The sequence below is a fragment of the Vulpes lagopus genome, chromosome 5 (genome assembly GCF_018345385.1).
Source record: "Vulpes lagopus strain Blue_001 chromosome 5, ASM1834538v1, whole genome shotgun sequence".
In the NCBI taxonomy this organism is placed as follows: domain Eukaryota; kingdom Metazoa; phylum Chordata; class Mammalia; order Carnivora; family Canidae; genus Vulpes; species Vulpes lagopus.
This window is the reverse complement of record NC_054828.1, coordinates 132,819,427-132,839,932: the sequence shown is the minus strand read 5'-3', so window position 1 is coordinate 132,839,932 and position 20,506 is coordinate 132,819,427. Positions and strand designations below refer to the sequence as shown.

At 54.3% G+C, this 20,506-nt stretch overlaps 1 protein-coding gene across 1 annotated transcript in view; it reads right to left on the bottom strand.

Moving 5' to 3' along the window:
- The window catches only part of MYT1L (myelin transcription factor 1 like), a 405,580-nt gene that overhangs the window by 52,883 nt on the left and 332,191 nt on the right, over window positions 1-20,506 (bottom strand). The window contains 4 exon segments of the mRNA XM_041754071.1: window positions 8,532-8,600; window positions 9,508-9,629; window positions 11,717-11,953; window positions 13,773-14,023. Coding sequence (XP_041610005.1) covers window positions 8,532-8,600; window positions 9,508-9,629; window positions 11,717-11,953; window positions 13,773-14,023 — 679 coding nt within the window.

Here is a 20,506-nt window from a genome sequence, read left to right as displayed (position 1 = left end):
ACAGAAGCGCCTGTAGAGCCTGGAGACGACACAGACCACGACACGGATTTCACTCGCACCTGGCACTTGGCTCCTCCTGTGAAACCACAACAGAAGAACACGAGGGACGAGATGTGATTTCCCACGAACTGTCGCTCCTGGAAGATCACAGCCCACATTTTGGAATAAAGGCTCGGACAGGTGAGGTTGCGAGCGGTTCCGCTCCCTGGTCCGCCTCGAGGCCCCGCCAGCCCTTCGGAGCCTGTCCCCAAGCAGGAGGGAAACCACAGAGAGCGGTTCTGTCTCCTGAAATTGCCGGGGAAAGAAAAAAAAAAAAAAAAAAAAACCGCCCTCCCAAATCCCTGTCAATAATTTCCCGAAGGGAACATCTACTTTATTTCCAATTTTGTTCATTTTGCTCTAGGGAACTATAAATTAGTGAAGTGTTTGCTGAAATAAAACCTCAAATTTACAATTAAAGGCTGATGTAACCCAGTCTTTCCCAGCCAGGGGTTTTCCCCGAAGAAGCTGGCTTCTCGCGCAGCTCAGGGCCTGGGGGTCGGTGCCGATGTGGGGCTCCCGTGATGCTGGGGGGAGTCCTCACTCTGAATCTCCCCGGGGGAGCCAGGGAGGAGAAGAAAACGGAGCCAAATTCCCAATAATTACAAGAGGCCAAATTTAACCAGATATAACATACGATGAAGACTCAGAGGGTTCAGTGTCTTCGTAAAGGAAACACGTCCAGGTTCGAACCCCGGCCTCGCCTCGCAGACGACAGACGCAGACACTCACAACCTACGTGTGTGAGCACATTGTAACATATATTACACACACATATATTTGCAAATATATTTTAAATACCTTTAAAACTGCAATGTTAAGAATTGCAAGGAGAATATTGTTTTTCTCTGTTCATATGCACCAAATACGCTGCGTATTTTATAAAGGAAGTAATTCTAATCCGGAAGTAAAAAGCATACATTTTTTCAAAGGATAATTTTTGAATAATTCGTATTTTATCGTTGATTAGATGACAAATTACTCTTTGTTCGGAAATAAGCAGTATCGCTCATGCTTTCTGAGGTCTGATTAAATGTCATTTCAAGATGGGGGAATGAATGCTAAGAAAAATTTCATAGGGAACCTCTTCCTAGGGCCTCATTCTGGATTTAAAGATACCCACCCTCCCCGCCCCCCACCCCGGGTTTGTGACAATAAAAGGCATAAAACCCTCAAAGTCAGTTGTGATGACCTCGCACATTAGGGTCCCCACCCCGGGAAGGATGCAGGGGTCCCGACTCTGGTCAAGCACAGCACAGCCCGAAGCCACAACACAGCGAGCGTAGCCGGGAGGACCACAGACCAGGCCGGTGGCCGGTGAGCCACACAGCAAGCCCCCCAGTCGCTGGCGAGGAGCAGGCTTTGCTGCCCACAGTTAGGCCCGTTGCCCGAGCCGGGCCTCCGAGCGAGCCCAGGCCCCGAGACCCTGAGACCCCGAAACCCCGCCTGTTGGCCCCGCGCCCTCCCTGCTGGCCCCGCGCCGACCGCCTGTGCCTCCCCTTCACCCCCCACCCCCCTGCTCTGGATGCGACGCTTTCTCTGATCTTTTTGGTCTGTGTTAAAAGATACCCTGAGTTCCTTGAGGACGGACGGCGAGGACAAGCAACAAGCGACTGAACGAACTAGCGGGGCTTGTGGTTCCCCGGAGATGTCACAGTTCGAGCTTCCATCCAGAGTCCCAGAGGGTGTCTGGGTGGCCCCGTCCGCGGCCGCGGGTGAGCACCGAGTGTGGGCACAGACCGGCGTGGGGCGACGGGCTGCAGAATACACACACAGCTGGGCCAGCGAGGAAGGGGCGCGCACATGCGGGGGCCGAGGGGCTCCCCAGACCTCCTGACCAGCGTGACCGCGGCGCCGTTTCCTGTTTGAGTTCAAGGGCGCGTGAAGTCCTCCAAAGCTGGAGGCTTGCTGAGTTGGGGTGAATGAAAGTCCTTATTTCTGGGACATCAGAAAAAGTCACGGATACAAAGTCATTGAGGAAGCGTCCGATTCACGGGTACGTCCTCCTCTGAGCCCTGGTTAATCCATAAACTCCGACATGATAGAGCCACGGGGTTCTTGTGTGTGGATGTTACTGAACGTCCCATTTCAGGGACCGGGACCCCGAGGCCCAGAGGGCTTTACCGTGCTCCCCCCTGACGGGACAGACTCGGCTCTTTAGTGTATTTTGCATAAGGAACTTAGAAAAACAGGGTGTCTAGGTGGTTAAACCTCACCCCACACCTCCCTCGGATGCCCTCAGCCTGATTTTTTACTCTGAATTTTTCTGTAACGTGCACCAAACCCAAAAGACGCTGAGACGTAAACGGCCCAAGCACAGACCACCCACCCTGAGGGTCACCTGGCGCTGGGGAGCCCCACGGGTGCTTCTGGAACGCACGGATCACGTTATCAAGTGGGTGGGACGCCGAAGGTTTCTTTTGCTTTTGCTCCCGGTTGGTTTGCGTGTGGACACAGTGAGGTGAAGTTGCTAACATGTGACCCCGAGTCTGAACACCGGAGACGCCCGCTTAATGATGTGGGTGTAATGCTGACCACCAGGAGGACGGGCTCACGGCAGGGGCTGAGCTAGAGCGGCCGCAGCCGAGGACGCGGCCAGCGAGGCCCACCCTGCGGTGCTGATGGTGGCGGCGTCAGGGCTCCAGAGACAGAGGGAAGCAAAGGCCTTTCTGGTCTGGTGACCCTTCCCCGGACATCCGGGAGTCTCCATGAGCCGGGACCTGAGGAGCACAGCTTCCTGGACCTGTCATTTATGTGCGTGGTCGTCTCTGTGTTCACCCATATGTGTGGTCACCACGTGTATTCATCCGTGTGCATGTCCATCCGTGTGCATGTTCATCATGTGTGTTCACCTCTGTGTTTACCCATGTGTGTCAATCCGTGTGCATGTCCATCCCTGTGTTTGTTCATCCATGTGTGTGCTCACCATGCGTGTTCATCCATGTGCATTCATCTGTGTGCACATCTATGTGGGTATCCACCCTATGTGTGTTTATCCGTATGTCCATCCATGGGTGTGTTCATCCAGGTGTTCATCCATGCATGTGTTCATCCATGTACATGTTCATCCAAATGTGTGTTCACCTGTGTGTTTATCCGTGTGCGTGTACATCTATGTCCGTTCATCTATGTGTTCATCCCTCTGTGTGTAAATCCATGTGTGTTCACCCATGTGTGTTCATCCCTGTGTGTTCATCCGTGTGCATGTTCGTCTGTGTGTTTGTTCACCCATATGTGTGCTCACCATGTGTGTTCATCTGTGTGCACATCTATGTGGGTATCCATCCCTATGTGTGTTTATCCATGTGTCCATCCGTGGGTGTGTTCATCCGTGTGTTCATCCATGCATGTGTCCATCCGTGTGCATGTTCATCCAAATGTGTGTTCACTTGTGTGTTCATCCGTGTGCATGTTCATCCATGTCCGTTCATCTGTGTGTTCACCCATGTGCATGTTCAGTCTGTGTGTTCATCCGTGTGCATGTCCATCTGTGTGCATGTCCATCCATGTGTGCTCATCATGTGTGTTCATCTGTGTGCGTTCATCTGTGTGCACATCCATGTGTGAGTCCATCCCTATGTGTGTTTATCCATGTGTCCATCCGTGGGTGTGTTCATCCGTGTGTTCATCCGTGTGTGTTGTGTGCTTGTATGTGACTGGAGTCATCCTCAAACACTCATTTTAGAAGTCTTGCTTTACTGTGCAATGTTTCTTATATTTCACTTATTTTAAATCAGTCCTACTTATTACAATGACATAAAAAATCCATGTGCAACAGGATGAATTTCTTAGGATATTTTAAAAGCATGCTACAGAGCAGGCCTCATGAACCTTCTATGGTTGTTGCTGCCTATGTGCTGAGGTAGGCTCCCTGGGGGACCTGGGGGACACACGATGTCCCCTGGGTAGCGGTGCCCGGGGGGGGGGGCCAAGCAGCCCCGGGTGTTCTGTGTGTAGACGCCGCGTCCGGGGGCACCGGGAGGGGAGAGCGGCCGTGTGTCTGGCTGTGGCGGCCCAGCGCCTTCCAGCCTCCATCACCGAGGCTCACCCCCCAGCTACCATCTGGGCAGGTGCTGTGGCGAGGGGAGAAGGCGTCCGTCTGAGAGTGTCACTGCCCCGCACAGCCTGTGGGTCCACGCTGAGCCACGTAACCACCCACCCCGCGGCGTCCACGCCCAGCAAACAGCCTGAACCCACCTGCGCGTCTCCCCGAGGAGGCGGCGCATGCAGAGGCCCCTTGTAAACTGTCACTCGCCCTCCGAGTCGGACACCCCAGCTCCTCAGGGTGCCCCGCGGGGTGTAGGGGACTCCTGCCCCCCGCCCCTGCCCCCGCCGGCCACACGCATCCCAGCTCCCGCTCTGCGTTCCCAGCCGCCGGGACTGTGCACAACAAAATGAATTTGAGAACCGGAACGAGGGGTCCTGGGAGCATTCTTTGAAGGGGAAGACGGCGTGCGACGTGCCTGCCCCCAGTGCGGAGGGCCACAGCCCTGCCACCCCTCCCGACACCCAGAAGCGGGGCTCACTCAGCGGTGGCCGCCCCTCCAGATAAGGACGCGGGCCCCCCCGCTAAAGGAGCCGGGCCCGAGTCGAGGGCAGCGCTAATTCACCAAGTCCTGTGGATTTACTATTGTAAAGCGTGAAGGCGAAAGATTAGAGAAATGAGGATTATGTCTAAGAGCTGGTGTGCAGTGAAAGTGGGTGAACTTCCTGCTTGGTGAACAACGGGAGCTGCCGGATGAGCCGGCTCCGTGAGATCCTGGTAAATAATCCTCCTACTGCCTACGAAAATAAGCCCTAGCAAATTCCAGAAACAAGGAGCTTTTAGAGCAAAGTCATATTGAGGCCCAAGGTCAAAATTTTTAATTCTTTGATTTAAATAAATGTAGCCAAGTTGAAAAAAAGAGTGTTGGGGCACATGTCGCTAAAGGCCGTCTGTGTCTCGGGTGAGAGTGCCCAGGACAGATGCCCGAGGCTCCAGGGTCCATGGGAGCCCTCCGAGGGGCAGAGAGCCAACACGCAGGGCCCCCCCGTGGTAACGACACCCAGGTTCAAACGCCAAGGAGTAAAGGTGGAGCCATCCTCTGCTGCTCCACACGGAGCTCACTGGCGGCAGGAACCGGGCTGCGTGAGATAAAGATCCGAATAATAAAGAGGTATCTAAATTTGGCCAACCAAAGTATAAATGGAAGCCAATTTGGGGGCCCGTTTTTAGAGCTAATTGCCTCTGATTGAAATCGGTTTTGATTTGGCTTAAATTGGAGCCTCAGATGGCTAAAGCACCTACATCATGCCCGTGTCTACAGCGATGTCTGGAGGCAGGAGCGCTCCTGGCAGGAGGACGCGGTTTCTCATAAAAAAAAAAAGAGGATGGCAACCCTGTGAGGTGACTTGCAAGCTCTTTCCCGTCACTCCTTTCAGGTCACCTTAGCAAACGGAATTTTTAGAGAAGAAACCTCCCCCTTCAGAATCAGCTCTTGTTGGGCAGACAGTGTCTTCCCAAAAGACCATTTTAAACTGAGCGGCGCTCTCCGGGCCTCCCCCAACCCGCAGGGCTCTGGCCCCGGGGCCTCAGTGGGTGTCACGCTCGGACCCGCAGGGCGCGGGGGAGGAAGGTTCACAGGACATGCGTGTGACACACAGCACATCAACCCGGATCGGTCTGCTCGCCGCGCCAGCTTTCCTGGCCTGCCTGCTGCTTCCCTCCGAGCCCCTGAACGGTGTAGTCTACACCACATGGGCCAGGGACCAAGGAACGCGGTAGCTCCGGAGTTTGAATGGTATTCACGTACACACTGAATTTTAATACATTTTCAGCTTACATATTGTACATAGTTAGGCATAAAATTATCCACTTCTTTTTAAGAACATCCCAAATGTGTTGCCCTGGGTAAGATCAGAGTAAAATGTTATCTCAGGAAGTTTAAGAGGGTTGAGGATCCAAGACCAAGACTTTATCCGGCACAACTCATCTATCGGTGATCAAGAACGTCCTGTTAATGGCCCACTATAAAAATCCAGTGTTAAATGTGACAAGAGGGATATTTCCAGGAAATTCCACAATAGAGAACTTTTTTTGGAGGTTACCGGGACCCCCCCCCCCCCCGTCTAATATGTCCTTACGAAGAAGTCGAAATTGTTCATCTACAATGAATAGTGTGATTTCACTCTGTCACATGAGCGGCTGCTGCAGCAGGGATTGCCCAAACCTCGAGAAGCATCTACTGAGAAGGGCACACGTGGGACTATTCTAGAGAAAGCAGCTGTAGATCTTTATGGGATCAACCTATGCTCCCATGCAGGAAAAACCACCTAAAAGGCCTTCGTGACTCTGATTAAAGGTAACAACAAATAGAGAGTTCTCATCAATTAAGAGGTTAAAGGAAAACAAATGTTGTAATCTATGGTTTCCTCCGTTCAGAAAGACTCATCATCAAGTAAAAAGCAGTCATTTAAATATCAGACTTTTTAATAGCAGACGTTTAATTGGAACCTGTAGCTTCACCAATAAAAAGGGACCATTTCGGAAAATTGGTCAAGTCTAGATTTCTCAGAAAGGATCAATCAAAACGGGATTGACTTGTTGCAAAGACAAGTTTACAAATGAGTATGGCTTTTAGATCAACCACGATTAGGAAAAGGCCACCCCTCTCCGAAGACAAGTTCTCCCATCCAGGAAGAGGCAGGATGGAGAGAATGGACCACTCCAGCACTGCCCTGGAGGACGCGAAGGCCAACCACCTCCCGCTGAAGATGTGGATGGTGAGGACCATCACACCATCTTCCAAGATGATGAAAGAAGAGAAGAAGAAAGTGCTGGAACCGGAGAAGTGGCAGCTCTGCTTGGAACTTCGAGTCAACACCAACTTCTAAGCCCAAAGTCAAGGGATGAACACCGGCAACAGCTAGACCCCCCAGAAAACTACTCTGGTCTCTGGGGGTGTTGAGATGCTAACCAGTTAGAAGCAGTCCTAGATACCAGTTGCACAAAGGCTACGTCTTGGTGACGGCTGGCCTGCTGGAATGGACATATGCCAAACTTTTGCAAAGTGCTCCTCATCAAGAAATTCAAAGGAAAGTTGCCATGGTCTGATGTGTTGGCCACGTCCCAAGTGCAGTTAATCACATTTGATCGTGAGGGAAGTATGGGTTTAAGCCATGAAAAAAGATGTCTTAACAAAGTGGGTTGAGTTGTTCTTGCTAAGTCTGTCCGCTTTGAGGTTCTAAAAGCTATTTGTCCATTAGGCACTGCGTGGATGACACTACAGACTTTAAGTAAGAGGATGCCCTCCGGGTGTGTACACGCCATGAAGAAAACGCCAAGAGTCTTGTGATGGAAGGGCTAGTTCAGGAGGTCACTGAACATGAGCAGGTGATCTATGGCGCTAGGGCCTTGGACAGGGATCCTGTAAAAAATGACATGATGTGAAACAGAGCCCTGGACTCCGAGACAGCCCTGGCCTATCGCAGCGGGATGGGATGTGGGGTGGAATCCTTGGGAAGGGAATCAAACAGGGTCTCGAAGGAGCATTTTTCCCTCATTGGTAACAAAGCAGTTTCCAAACAAAATCGGAAGCCGAGCAAGTTGGACATGATGATATTTATAGCATGTCAGGAATTTTAAAAAAATCATTATTTGGGGCTCTTGGTTCTCATTATGTCATGAAACGTCTTTCAGGTGTCGCCCTTCTTCCCTGACATGCTCCCTACACCTCCTCGGACTAGAGCACCGATGGCTTTCAGGCGCTTTCTAGGGCTGGTACTGCCTCCTTCCAAGACCTGCATGGGAGCTGCATGTGGTTCTGTATGTACAAAGAAGAGAAGCCTCAGTCTGGTGCTATAAATGTGAGTGATCAGATTTATGCTTAAAATACAAAGCTATAGGCATGGGGAGGAGGGGAGCCAGTGGCTGGAGGGAGGTGTGTCTGAGTGCCGGGCCGTGCCTGGTGTGCCCATGAGTGCGGCAGTCATCGTGACCTAGACTTTGCAACTACGACCACAGCGTACGTAGGGAGGTAGCTATTATCGTGGTGAGGTTTTTCTTTTCTTTTTTTCTTTTTTCTTACTAGTGCTATTTAAATGCCCATACTTTAAATACTTATGTTAATTACTGACTTCTAAAAAAAAAAAATAAATTTTTCGCTGTTTAGGTTACAGTCGCTTCCTAAGTCTGAGGACCTATGTCCAACTCCCCTCCCGTGTGCGTGCGTATCAGGACGGAAGCTACTTAAGCCTTAGAAAATCCAGGATAGAGAAGCTATGGCATGAAAGCACTAGAGACAAATGAGAGGGAAGAGGCGGAGAGACTGTCCGGAAAGGTGACCAACGTCCCGAGGACCCGGTCGTGTGTGCTGTGGAGGTGCTGCGTGCACAGGTGCTTTGTTTTTTTGTTTTTTGTTTTTTTAAAGACACTTTTGTTTACATATGACACATCCGTTTTGTGACTACTGGGTGAACAGAGTCTTAAAAGAACGATTTTCATGAAATCTTACTTGAGTTCTTGTGAGCTGGTGGCCAGCATGCTTCGAATGCTTTTGTCGGCGAGGGGGCAGCCCGATAGACTGTAAGACAGGCCAGAAGAGTCAGGTGAGTAGCCGCTCCCGCCAGCTGACGCTCCCGGACAAACACAACATAAAATTGAAACTAAAAAGTTTAATGCAGAAAAGCGATGGGGCAAGTGCTGTATATTGAATTTTTTTTTTGTTTTTTTTTGTTTTGTTTTGTTTTGTTTTATTATTTTTTTTTTGTATGATTTTCTTCTTGGAAGAAAATGTGTCTGTTAATAAACAGTTTTTGGAGGATAATATGAAAGAATTTGCGCTCCTCGGCTTAAATGTTTGTGAAAAGTGTTCCGAATCGAGGCAGTCTGCCTGCATCTACAGGACACCGTACGACACGCCAGGGAGCGCGCTTTCGTGGGTCAACATATAGCACTTAGAGGGTTGACACGTAATTCGACGTTTGCACTTTGACAGCATTGTTGAGGTAAGCTGAAAACAATAAATTGAAAAGACAAAATCCACCATGAGAAAAATGAAGTCACACCTTCTATGTGAGGCGTAATTACCAGTCACATGACCACTCCCATCACACCTTGGTGTTGGACATCTGCCACCAAACAAAAACAAGAACAGCCAAAATAGTAAGTATGTTTAAAAAAAAAAAAAAAGACTTTAAGAACGTTTCATTGTTTCCAGTTTAGCTGCAATGTCTGCAAGGGGGTTTAGGCGCCCTGAGGGGAAGCTGCAAAAACGCACGACCACATGGCAAAGGCGTCTCCATCACACAGAGCGTCCCGGGAGCAAGCGAGCCACGCGGCCTCCCGCTCCACTGAACCGGCAGCTCGAGACATTTATGTGCTGCGAACGTCGCATGCTCCAACGGCAAGGCATGTACAGATCGGTTTTTAAGAATAAGCCAAAGAAAGGGACAGTTAAGAGCAGCCGTGTCACCTGCAGTTATGCTTACGTTATTAAGTCCTTCTTGCTCTCCTTGCACTGGGGGTACTTGGGCTTGGGGCTGGGGATGGTCACCTCTCCCGGGTACCTTCTCTCCTCCAGAGCCTCCTGGAACGGGTCCAAGTCTTCCGGCTGCAGGCAAAACACAGCTTCAGGGCGGCGCAGGTGACCGCGCGACCCGCAGGCCGCAGCCGCGTCCCCCTGGCGGCACCGGCCGCCCCGCGCTTTCCTCCTCTTCCAACCCACCGTGCCCGTTAAACCATTCCACGCCCGTGTCCCGGCGAGGCCCCTTCTGAAAGGACAAAGCTGGACTCTGTTCAAAGAGCATCTTCTCCAGAGCGGACCTCAATTGCTCACCAACTGCTCTAAGCGTCTAGATTCACACCTGTCGGGGGGCGGGGCACGTATACGGGCCAGATGGCGGGTTTGGAACCAGACACCCCACTGGGTAGCTGGTGTTTCTGATTCACTGTCCAGTAAGCACCTGCCGGCGTACGACGCTCCCCTGCAGCACGGCCCTGCACAGCTTCACGCGAACCCTAAAGGCACTCAGAGCTTCTCCCAACCCCCGGGGAGCTTTCTGCACGCGTGCGTTGGGCCCCACGGAAGGCAAGACCACCTGGGACTAATGCCGCGGTTCCCGATTATTCTTACGCAGTATTTTCTTTCTCAGAACAAGTGTCTGCTTCTGGTAGGGGTAACTACGAGGCTCCTACAGGTGGCGGGACTCAGCAGACGCGCCTCGTGACTACCCGGGCGCAGCGCCTACTCCCGGGACAGTCTGTATGACGGCAATACTGTCGATTTAGGAGGCCTTAATTTTAATCAAAATAAATTCAGAGACTCAACCGCCACGCCTTGTTTGGTGGCAGTGACTTAACACCGTGGGAGAGAAAAGAATTCTTTGGAATTTACCTTGCCGCTCAGACTCTATTCTTCCGCAATGCCTGGATACTTAAATCAATTTGAAGAATAAAGATAATAGGCTTTAAGATGTAATGGCCTTATAACCGGGTGCCTTTCCTGCCAATTCCCACAAAGAGCTAATGTTCCCCCTTTTCTGCGCTTCCTTGTTTCTGTGAGGAGCTAGTGCTTTGACGGTGGTCTCCCTATTGTATTCAAGGAGGATTTTCATTTTTCAGTGAATAAAGAAGATGTCATAGTTTCCAGGGTGGAACACGGGAGAAAAAGCCAGTACAATAAAGAACAAGCTTTTCTTCATTTCTTTTCTTAGGCTAAAGGGTATTTTAACTATTTTAGCAACGCGAACGTGAACATTATAACAACTCCAGGTGTCCCCCACCGTTCCAGAGCTCACCACACACACCACTTGGCTCTGAGGAAAGACCCCTTTGGAACCTGCTTTTGCTAACGGACAGACACCCAAAGAGGAGTTTTGCTTTTACAGAAAAAAGGCAAGGAGGGCGAAGGGCGTCCGGTGCTGGTTTTGCAGTGAGCTGCCGCCGGGCACCTGCCCCGAGACCACGCTCCGCCTCGGCGCCCGGCTCCGGAGCTCTGGGCTGCGTCTGGGCGCCTCTGGGCGTCATCCTAGGTCGTGGGTGCGTCTGTTAGCAAGGGGAGTCCCAAGGTTCAGAGAAGCCGGAGAGCTGAGTTTTGGGGTCTGGGAACGCTCATTTATTTTCTACACAAATGAGGGGTTAAGTCTTTCCTTTACCTCGTGCCATTTGGCTTCGGAAAGGTTCCCCAGGAAAGCTCTATTTTCGGATCACAGATCTCCACTTCAAAAATATGCTCGTGACTTAGGTGTTTGGTAATACTGTGCTCGACAATGATTTAGGTGATTTTAGGCACTAAAATGATTTTTTTTTTCAGGGCTGGGGTATACACTCCTCTGAGTATTCTAGGTTCTTGGAGCACAGACGCTGTCCTCAGCGTCCGAGGGCCAGCTCGTGCACGTGCAAGAACCGAAGACGCTCTAATTCTCTCTCTGCAACAGGAATTAGCCCTCATAGCAATATGTCACCCGGGAAAACGGACCGGCCTGCTGTTTACCTATTTCCCTAGAGAAATCGTTTGCAACAGAGCACGCTTGTTAGAAAATAAGATTCAGCGTTGAAAAGAGCGTGTGGTTTGTTTCGCCCCGTCGGTGAACGGTCGGCGGAGTGTGCTGTCGGCCCCAGGCCGCGAGGCCACACTAAGCGCGCCCACCCACGCCCCATCCCACGCCCCGAGCCGGCCGGCGGGTGAGGGGCACGTACGGGGACCTCGCTGGCGTCGCCCCCGTCCGCCCTGCGGGGCTTCATCTTGGTGTAGTCCACGGGCAGCTCCCAGCAGTCATCCTCCCCGAGCTGGAAGCACCGGCTGCCCATCACCGCCTGCTGCTGGGGGGACATGGGCTCCAGGGGCGTCAGGACCGGGCAGCAGCTCTCCCGCGGCCGTGGCTTGTTCATGCTGAGGTCCAGAGTCCCGTTCTCGTCCACCTCCATGTCAGGGTTCTGCTGGACAGAGAGACACGGTAACCAGGCAGCTCCACCCGCCGCCCCGCAGCCCTGCCTTCAGCCCCAGCGGGCTCCGGACGCGGATTCCTCCCGCCGGCCCCTGTGCACGGGCTCCCGAGGGGGGCAGGAGGGGTGCTTTGGGGACGTAGCGGGGGCCCGTGCTCAGCCCCAGCGGCTGGCAGGTGCACGCGTCTGGTCACCCAGCGACGACCTGTCATCTGCGTCTCCCTCTGTCCTTACCTATTTACCTATCACAGACCCACCGCGTATTTACCATCCATCTTTATCTTCTGTTTTCTGCAATACAGATCTGCTTTTAGAAGTAAGCCCTGCCGGGGGAGAACCAAAGGGGCGCCTAATCTCGATTCTATTCCAGCTCGAATAACGTTTAAGAGATCAGAGACAGATGCGTGTTTACGCTTAACCATTGTCCTTCCGTGTCCCTGATGCGAGTACCCGGGGACGGGGAGGGGGAGACACGGAGGAAGCAGGGGCGGGGGGGGGAGGGGCAGCCGAACTCGCTTCCCAACACGGAATCCTGTGATGAAGAGTATTTTCTGTCTTGGGGGAGGGAGACCCGCAGTCACCGTTCTAGGTACTTCCACGGCCTGACCCGCTCCACGTCTCCGCAAACCCGCAATTTAGCCCACGGGCTCAAAAAAGTGAAGAGGTACGGGGTGAGTTTTCTTTTTTCTTTCTTTTTTTTTTTTTTCTTAAATGATGCTTTCAAACAGATGAAGAAGTCTCCAGAGCTCGCCTCTCAGGAGGAGGGACACGAGGAAGGACACGAGGAGGACGGAGCGAGACAGGTGCCAACGCCCCCCACCCCGTTCCTGGGGAGTTCCACTCTCTCGAGCAAGGATCTGGCTCCAGGGCTGCATCTCCGGGTGTCTCGCGGCTCCTTCCTCTGGATGCAGCAGAGGAGGGAGGCTGCTGGGAGCCGGAGCCCCGCGCAGGCCGTTGCCTCGAGACACCCGGGCATCGTGGTCCTGCCGCGCGCTCCTCCCGGGGGGCGAGCTCCTGCTGCCGCTGACGGAGCCTGCGGCACTCGCCTCCGTCCCCCCAGTCTTGGCTTTGATAAGCCGGAGACAAAATCGGAAGGGGTTGCTTGCCTGCTTGCTTTTTGTCCTTTCTCTCCTTGCCTCTTCCACGCTAGCCTTGGCTTTCGGCGGCCCTGATCACAGAGACCGCACACGCCCCTGACACTGCCCCAAACTCTAGGAATAAAATACTAATAGAAAAGAAAGCACTTGCAAAGCACGAAATGACTGACCTTTCTCCGTTCCTACAAACTACCATCCCTTCCGACACCCGCCGCAGGGTCGGGCGCTCCCGCTGCATGGCCTGGCCGCCCTAGGACTGCGGGGGGGTCCCTTTGTTTTCCGCAGAGGAGGGGACAGCATGGTCCGCCCGCCCACCCGTCCTCGTACTGTCTTTGTTTCCTAGTCCTGAGCGACCCCCCGGGAGCCAGGGGACAGTCCTGCGCCTTCTTTGGCAGCGGGGTCCCCACCCTCCTCGTGCGTAGGCCCCATTAGTTTCCTATTCTCTGTGCAGCCGTGTGAAACGGCGTGTGGGCCCTGGGTGTCCTCTGGACCCTGACGAGGAGGGTCCACGCACTGGTCTCATCCAACAGGCCTGACAACCTCCCCTGGTTCACAAACCAGGCGCCCCACTCCCCGGGAAGCCACGCACCCCCCACCCCCCCAGCGAGCAGGCCTCAGGGTGTCAGCACGTGCAGCAGCCGGGCTCCAGGGGCCGAGAGCTCGGGGACGCGCCCCCCCAGGCCCAGCAGGAGGGTGCCCCCCGGTGGGCCTACCCGCGCGGTGCACAGGTCCTGCGGCTTGGTGGACAGGTTCTGCGGCATCTCGCGGCAGCGCGTGGACAGGTTGAGGATGGCCGTGGCCGCCATGTGGGCCGCCTCCATGTCGTGCGCGTAGTCGAAGCTGCTCTTGCTGCACGTGCTGCTGGCGCTGCTGCCTCCGCCACAGCTCATGTTGCTGCTGCTGCTGGGCGCGTAGCTGCTGGTGGTGCTGCTGCTGGGGCTGGCGTTCTTGCAGTACCGCTTCGCTGGGGAGACACGGGGACACGGATGACTTGGGTCCCCGCCGCCGGGGCCACAGCAGAGCAGGGCACGGCGCCCCGCCACCCGCCGCGCACCCCTCCCGCCGGCCCTGGGGACGCGCGGCGCCCGAGCTGTCGGGGGAAGAGCCCGTCTGGCCTTTCCCGGCACAGCTGGGTGAGCAGGGGCGCAGGCGCCTCTGTGCCAGGCCACAGGTGGCTGCGGTGGCCACACCCGAGTAGGACTCGGCCGCCCGACGTCGGGGCGTGCCCGGGACCCAGGCCTGGCCGAGGCCCATGGGGGGGTCTCCCCATCACAACTGCCCATCGGCTCAGTGGGCAAGGGGGACCCCACAGACCTTGTCCCTCAAGAGGCCGGCCGCTCCTCCCAGCCAGGAAGGGCCTCAGCGGCCAGCGGGGGCTCCCTGTCCCGTGTGCAGGTGGCGTAGCCTCACATGCTCCTGTGCTTTTGGGGGAGGCCCACCAGCTGGGCACGCGTGACGGAAACACTCCTTTCCTCAAGAAAAATATTCCCCTGTGCGTCTAGTAAAGAGCCCCACAGAGGAACCGGCCTGCCCAGGGAGAGGGCCCTGCCCAGGTAAGCGGGGCGGGGAGGCCACGGACACGCCACACGTCGCCTCGCCTCCCTGCAGGGATGGAGCCTGGCTGGCAGGGCGCCCTGTGAGCAACCTGCGTCACCCACGGTGCACAGGCCCGGGGCGGCCGGTGTTTCTACCCCTGGAAGTGTCCTCCGGCCCACGGGTGGGAACAACGTTTGCAGGTGATCTGTTAGGGCCCTGTGGCCAATGCCGAGGGCAGCAGGGTCACAGGGTGCCCACCTGCAGGGCGGTCAGGTCACTCCCCCCCCTGGAGTCCTGCACAGGGAGGAATTAGCAGGTGAACCCGGGGGGGGGGCGCAGGAACCGCCCAAGACGTCTCCACCTGTGAGCCACTCTTGCACGACCCCAGGTGCACCTCTGGACGTCCCTTCCAGAGTGAGTTTCGCCGGCTCGCCCTGGGTGTCCAGCGCTGTCACCCGCCCTCTGTAACCCGAGTAGCCCCTTCGGAGGACACGCACAATGCCTTCCTCCCACAGGGCAGGCGCCAGCAGAGCGGGGCTCGACAGCTGGCCTCACACACGGTCGGTCATCACGAGCTACGCCAAGGAATTGCCCAAAGCCCCTTATTCGGCTACAAGTGAAAAAGTACCTAAGCTTTCATCGTTGGTGCCTTTCCACTTTGGACCAAAGACGGTGCTTTCATTGTGCCACCGGCTTGCACAGAGATGCAGGCACAGCACACGCAGCCTCGGGGGCGCCGACCAAACGTCACAGAGCCACCGCACAGGTGGGTCCCCTCGCGTGGACCAGAGGGTGGCCCGCACCACTGACACCCCCAGCACGAGGAGCCGTGCGGGCCGGGTCCCGCTCCGCGAGGACTAACCAGCACCCCTGCTGCTGTGTCTGCGACACGACCTCCCTTCCTCATCCCTCCGTGAACGCACCTTGCCTAGGCAGCGGATGGCGCGGCGTGGTGGGGGGCATGGTCTGGGGTGTGGGCACGGAGCGTCCCGTGGGGCCCCAGAGACCCTCCCTGGAGAGGCCGCCCCTGGGGACCCGCGCAGGGGGCAGCGGCTCGTGGTTCTCTGCGCGGGGACTGAAGTCTGGGGTTTTACACCGTTTACAGTCTTGATATAAAAATAGGAGTGTAAAGATTGTGGGAGGGGTGACAGTGCCTCGGAGGGGTCCTTCCCCTAGCCACTGGGGCCGGGGGCTAGCCACTGGGGCGGGAAAGAGACGTAATGCACATAAATAAGAAAAACGGCCATTTCAGTTTGAAATGAGCAAATTGCAGTTTCTAAAAGAACGAAGCGGGGCATCGTCTGTACAGCAAACGGCAGCCACCCCGGGCAGAGTGCGCCTCCTTCCCCGGCTGTCGGGTCCCCGGCTGGCGCCGCGTCGGTGGGTCGGGGCAGAAGGCCAGCGGGGAGGGCCTGGGGCCGCTCGGCGGGCGGGCCTGACCCCGAGGGGCGTATGGCTTCCCTGAGCGCGGGCACAACTTTGTTTCGTTCAAGTGGAAGGAGGCCGGACGCTTCCACGTGTTGGGGGGGGTCCTCGGGCCTCGTAACTGTCACCTGTTCGTGGACCGCTCCCAAAGCCAGCATCGCTGACCACTGACCACGACAAAACGCATTTCCCTTTCCAGTCACCCGGCAGCCAGGCCCTGCCACTGTCCTTCCGGGAGCCGGCCTGTCCCCAGTCATGCCACCCCGCGTGCGGCTGCAGGGACAGCCCGCTAGGCCTTGCACCGCCTTGACACACCCCCTCTTCCAGCATCCTATCCCTCTCTTGCAGGACAAAGAACGACTCCACGGGATTTCTATTGGCTAAAGATGACAAATTAAAAAAGTAAAACGACCACGTTCCGGCCAGAGCCTTCTTACGACCCCGCTCTGCTCAGGAGAGTCTCACCAAATGTGCGCGTCTCCTGCTCCCGGGAACGTCCGCCTTCTTATCTATTAACATAAGGGATAGATAATGTGTCCTTACAGCCCAGACTTCCACGAGGACCACATGGAAAGAGGACGGTCTGGAGGCACCCCTGGGGGTTTACCCCATGGGCGGACCTGGTTGGACTCGACGGCCGAGCGCCCTCGAGCACAGCACCGACTCTCACGGTGCCCACGCAGGTTTGCGCGGTCGTCAGTGCACCGAGGCGGATGCAGTGCCGGGTGGAAGGAGGAGCTTTCTCGAGAGGATACAGTTAGACGGGGTCTGCACACACTCTGCTCACGTGACCTAACGCGTCAAGTCCCAGCACGGACTCTTCATGTCCACTCTCCCACTAGGACAGTAAGTAGTGTCTACACAGCCAGCTTTGCCACTGTGGGGTTTAATCTGAGGACAGGGTTTACAATCCAGTGGGAAGATAGGCCGTTTACCCGTGAAACTGCAGGGGCGAGACCCAGAGCTGCATGCGGGCGAGAACAGCGGCCCGTTCTGCACGGGCGCCGTCGGGAAGTCAGGAGGGCTGCTGAGTCGGGCCGGGCTGCGTCAGAGACGTTGTGGGGCAGCTGGACTGCGGGGCGGCCCGCCAGCAGGGGTGGGGAGGAGGGCGGGCGTTCTGGGGGCAGGGGTGAGGAGGGATCTGGGCGGCCACCTGAGCAGTTCCGGGAGCCGTTGCTGGCGGGGGCCTGGACGGGGGCTGGGGTGACAGATGGGAGGTTGAGCTCCTCAGGGTGGCCCTGAGTTTGGGGAGCAGAGAGGAAGTTCAAAGCCCATCATGAAGTGTTCAGCTTGGAGAGTTTGGAGGTTGGGGATGACAGAAGGGAGGCTCATGTGGGGAGCCCTTGGGGCCTCTGGGAACTTGCGGGTCTAGACAAAGCTCGGGGTAGTGGTGTATCGCCTGGAGACATGCGTGGAGACGTCTTACACTGGGTCTGGCAGCTGTTTCTGCCCGGGAACGTCCGCCTTCTTATCTATTGACATACGGGGTAGATAAGGTGTCCTTACAGTGGACACATTGTCCAGTCCAGAAGGACTGGACAATAGCCTAGGTTTTACGGGCCCCATGGTCTCTGGCACAACCGCTCGGCTCTGCCATTGTGTGAAACCAGTCACTGACCAAATGGAGGCAGGCGGCTGGGGCCCGTGTGGCTTTACCGATGGACACTGAAATCTGAACTTCACATGGTTTGTACATGTCACAAACCCTTATTTTTTATCCAACAACTTCAACACATCAGAGCCGTTCTTAGGTCACTGTAACCAACAGGCTGGGGGAGATGCTGTGCTCAGGGAGACGGCAAGGCCGACATACATGTTTGGGAACCTCTGTCCTTTCCCGCCTTCCCTCATTCACTGCCCTGGCGCGTGGACTTCCATATCTTACAGGAGAGCGCCTCAAGCTCCTCAGCATGGTGGGTGACGCACAGCCATCTCCTCACCTGCCCCACAGGTGCCCGTCCCTGCTCTCAGGCACCTCTCCAGGCCACAGGTCCTTCCTACCAACACATGGATCTTCTACCTTTGCATAATTTCTACTCAAGCTCACGATCAAGCCATTTTGATAAAGCTCCTGCTAATTCCTCCAGAATGGATTCCTTGCTTCACTGTCTGCATGAGAGCATGTCTCACTGTCTTCTGTTTGTTCTCCAACTCTGCCTGAAAGCTTGTCCTCCAGAGGGAAAGAAGAGATAGATGATACATGATAGATAGACAGCTGAGTGGTTGGTTGGGTGGATGCATGGATGAACAGATGGATGGGTGGGTGGATGGATGAATGGGTGGATGGGTGGATGGATGGGTGGATGGATGGGTGGATGGGTGGATAGGTGGATGAATGGGTGGATGGGTGGATGGGTGGATGGGTGGATGGATGGATGATGGATGGATGAATGGGTGGATGGGTGGATAGGTGGATGGGTGGATGGGCAGATGGATGGGTAGATAGATGGATGAATGGGTGGATGGGTGGATGGGTGGATGAGTGGATGGATGGATGCACAGATGGGTCATTGGATGGATTTCTGGATAGACAGACAGACAGAAAGATAGCAACTAGCCAGTGTCTGGAAGGATGCATGCAGGTAAAACAATGTGTGTCGAGTGTTTTTTTCAGCACAGGTGGTGGGATCTAAGGTGTGATATCCAAAGACTGGGGAGAAAGGTCCTATTTTTCTATCCCGTTGGGCATCTCCACGGCCCTTCCCCTTGCTCCCAAGTGTAATGCTTCCCCCTACAGTAGGCTCATTCCACCCTTACTCTTTAGGAGCGATGACCCAGCTCTCGGCATCTGCAACAAGCCATGAGGAGGACATTCCTGTAGGGTGACCCCAGACCGCAATTACTCTGTGGTGCCTCCTGCCCGTTGCCTGCTTCAGAGACGGCTCTCAGTTTACATCCTACCAAGGAAACCGACCTGGCCGCTCTCATCCTTAATGGGAACTTTCTTTAATGTTTAAAAAATCTGTCAGATGAATCTAGTGTGAAAGAAATGGAGTCACTGATGCTCCTCTCAGTAGCCTTTCTTTCCCTGCCCCCTCTCCCTTTGTCAGGTTTCGTAAAGGCCTAATATTGTTCCATATTCTGGGTTCCTTGGGTGCCAGGTGAAGAGCTTGGCTCAGGTAAGGTTTCCAACAACAGGTATTTTCTGGGTGGGTAAGAATGAATGCCAGTAATTAAAAGTTTGTCCAGCTCTTTAGAGCTGTCAGCTGATCTCACAGCAGCTCCATGGGGTCCAAAGGATGGGAATTGTTACTACCACTCTGTTCTTGGGGAAACGAACACACGGAAAGATTCATCTGCCAAATATCACACAGCTCCTAAATGGCAGAGCTGAGAATAGACCCGGTAGGTTTGACTCCTTATCCACCGAAGGGTGTTGTAAGCAGGAAAACGTGCCCTACTGGTCATGACCTCACCCAAAATCCAACCATATGACGAGGCCAAGGAAATCAGGCCACAGAACAAGAGCAGCAAACAGGTGCGGGAAGACCAACATCTAGTGGAACTCCTCCCCAGATCACTGTGAAATATTGCTGAATTGGAAATGGTAGAAGCAGAATTCTTAATTATGCGAATTCAATTTTTCTGATCCTTCGTTTGCAATCAAATGGATAAAGTTATAGCAAACTGGAAATCGGAAAATCATTATGATAAAATAAAACCAAAATAATTATTTTCTGTTATACCCTAAGCCACTCTCTTTTTTTCCACTTACATTTCGTTCCTCTATATTAAGAATTGACACACACGAGGATAATCAATATACGATACATCGAAGATATACTAAATTTCACCCACTATACATAATAATTGTCATTAAGGCAAAGAATAACTCACATAACTCAGAAACATGTGCAAAGACTCACATTGAATCGTAAAGAGGTTTTGGAGCTCCCCAAGCATTCGATTTAAACAGATATTTTTTGTTTGCTGTGATTTTAATTACGTGTCTTTTTCAGAGAGGAGCTAAAAGATCTTTAAAGGCCCATCTCCTTGCCTCTGCTACAGAACACCCAGATAAGACCTAAAAATCATCAAAACTTGTACAACCCACATCCCAGTCAGGAAAATTTGCCCACTCAGCCCATATATCCTAGAATTTGAAGCAGAAATGTGGTTAGATAAACACGTGACATCAGAGAAATGCAGTCATCCCTTCCGCGTTCAACGACTTACCATGTTAGCGCAGGGAAGCCGTGGGGATTAGCTCGAATCATTGGCAGAGGACCCGGGACCCACGAGGGGAAACAAGCTACCCCCTGAGAAGCAGGTGGTTTTTATTGGTTCTACCTGCTTTTTGTTTTTGGTGGATGCACGGTAGCTAGGTCATAAAAGGAGGCCCTGCCCGGCCCCACTCCCCACGGGGAAACAGGCCAGGGCCGGCATCTGCCAGGAGAAGGCCTGGTGACACCAGCAGAAGTTTCTGCTCTTGGGTGCACCTTGGAATCACCGGTCACTTAGATAATGTCGCCATAGAGGCAGCCCC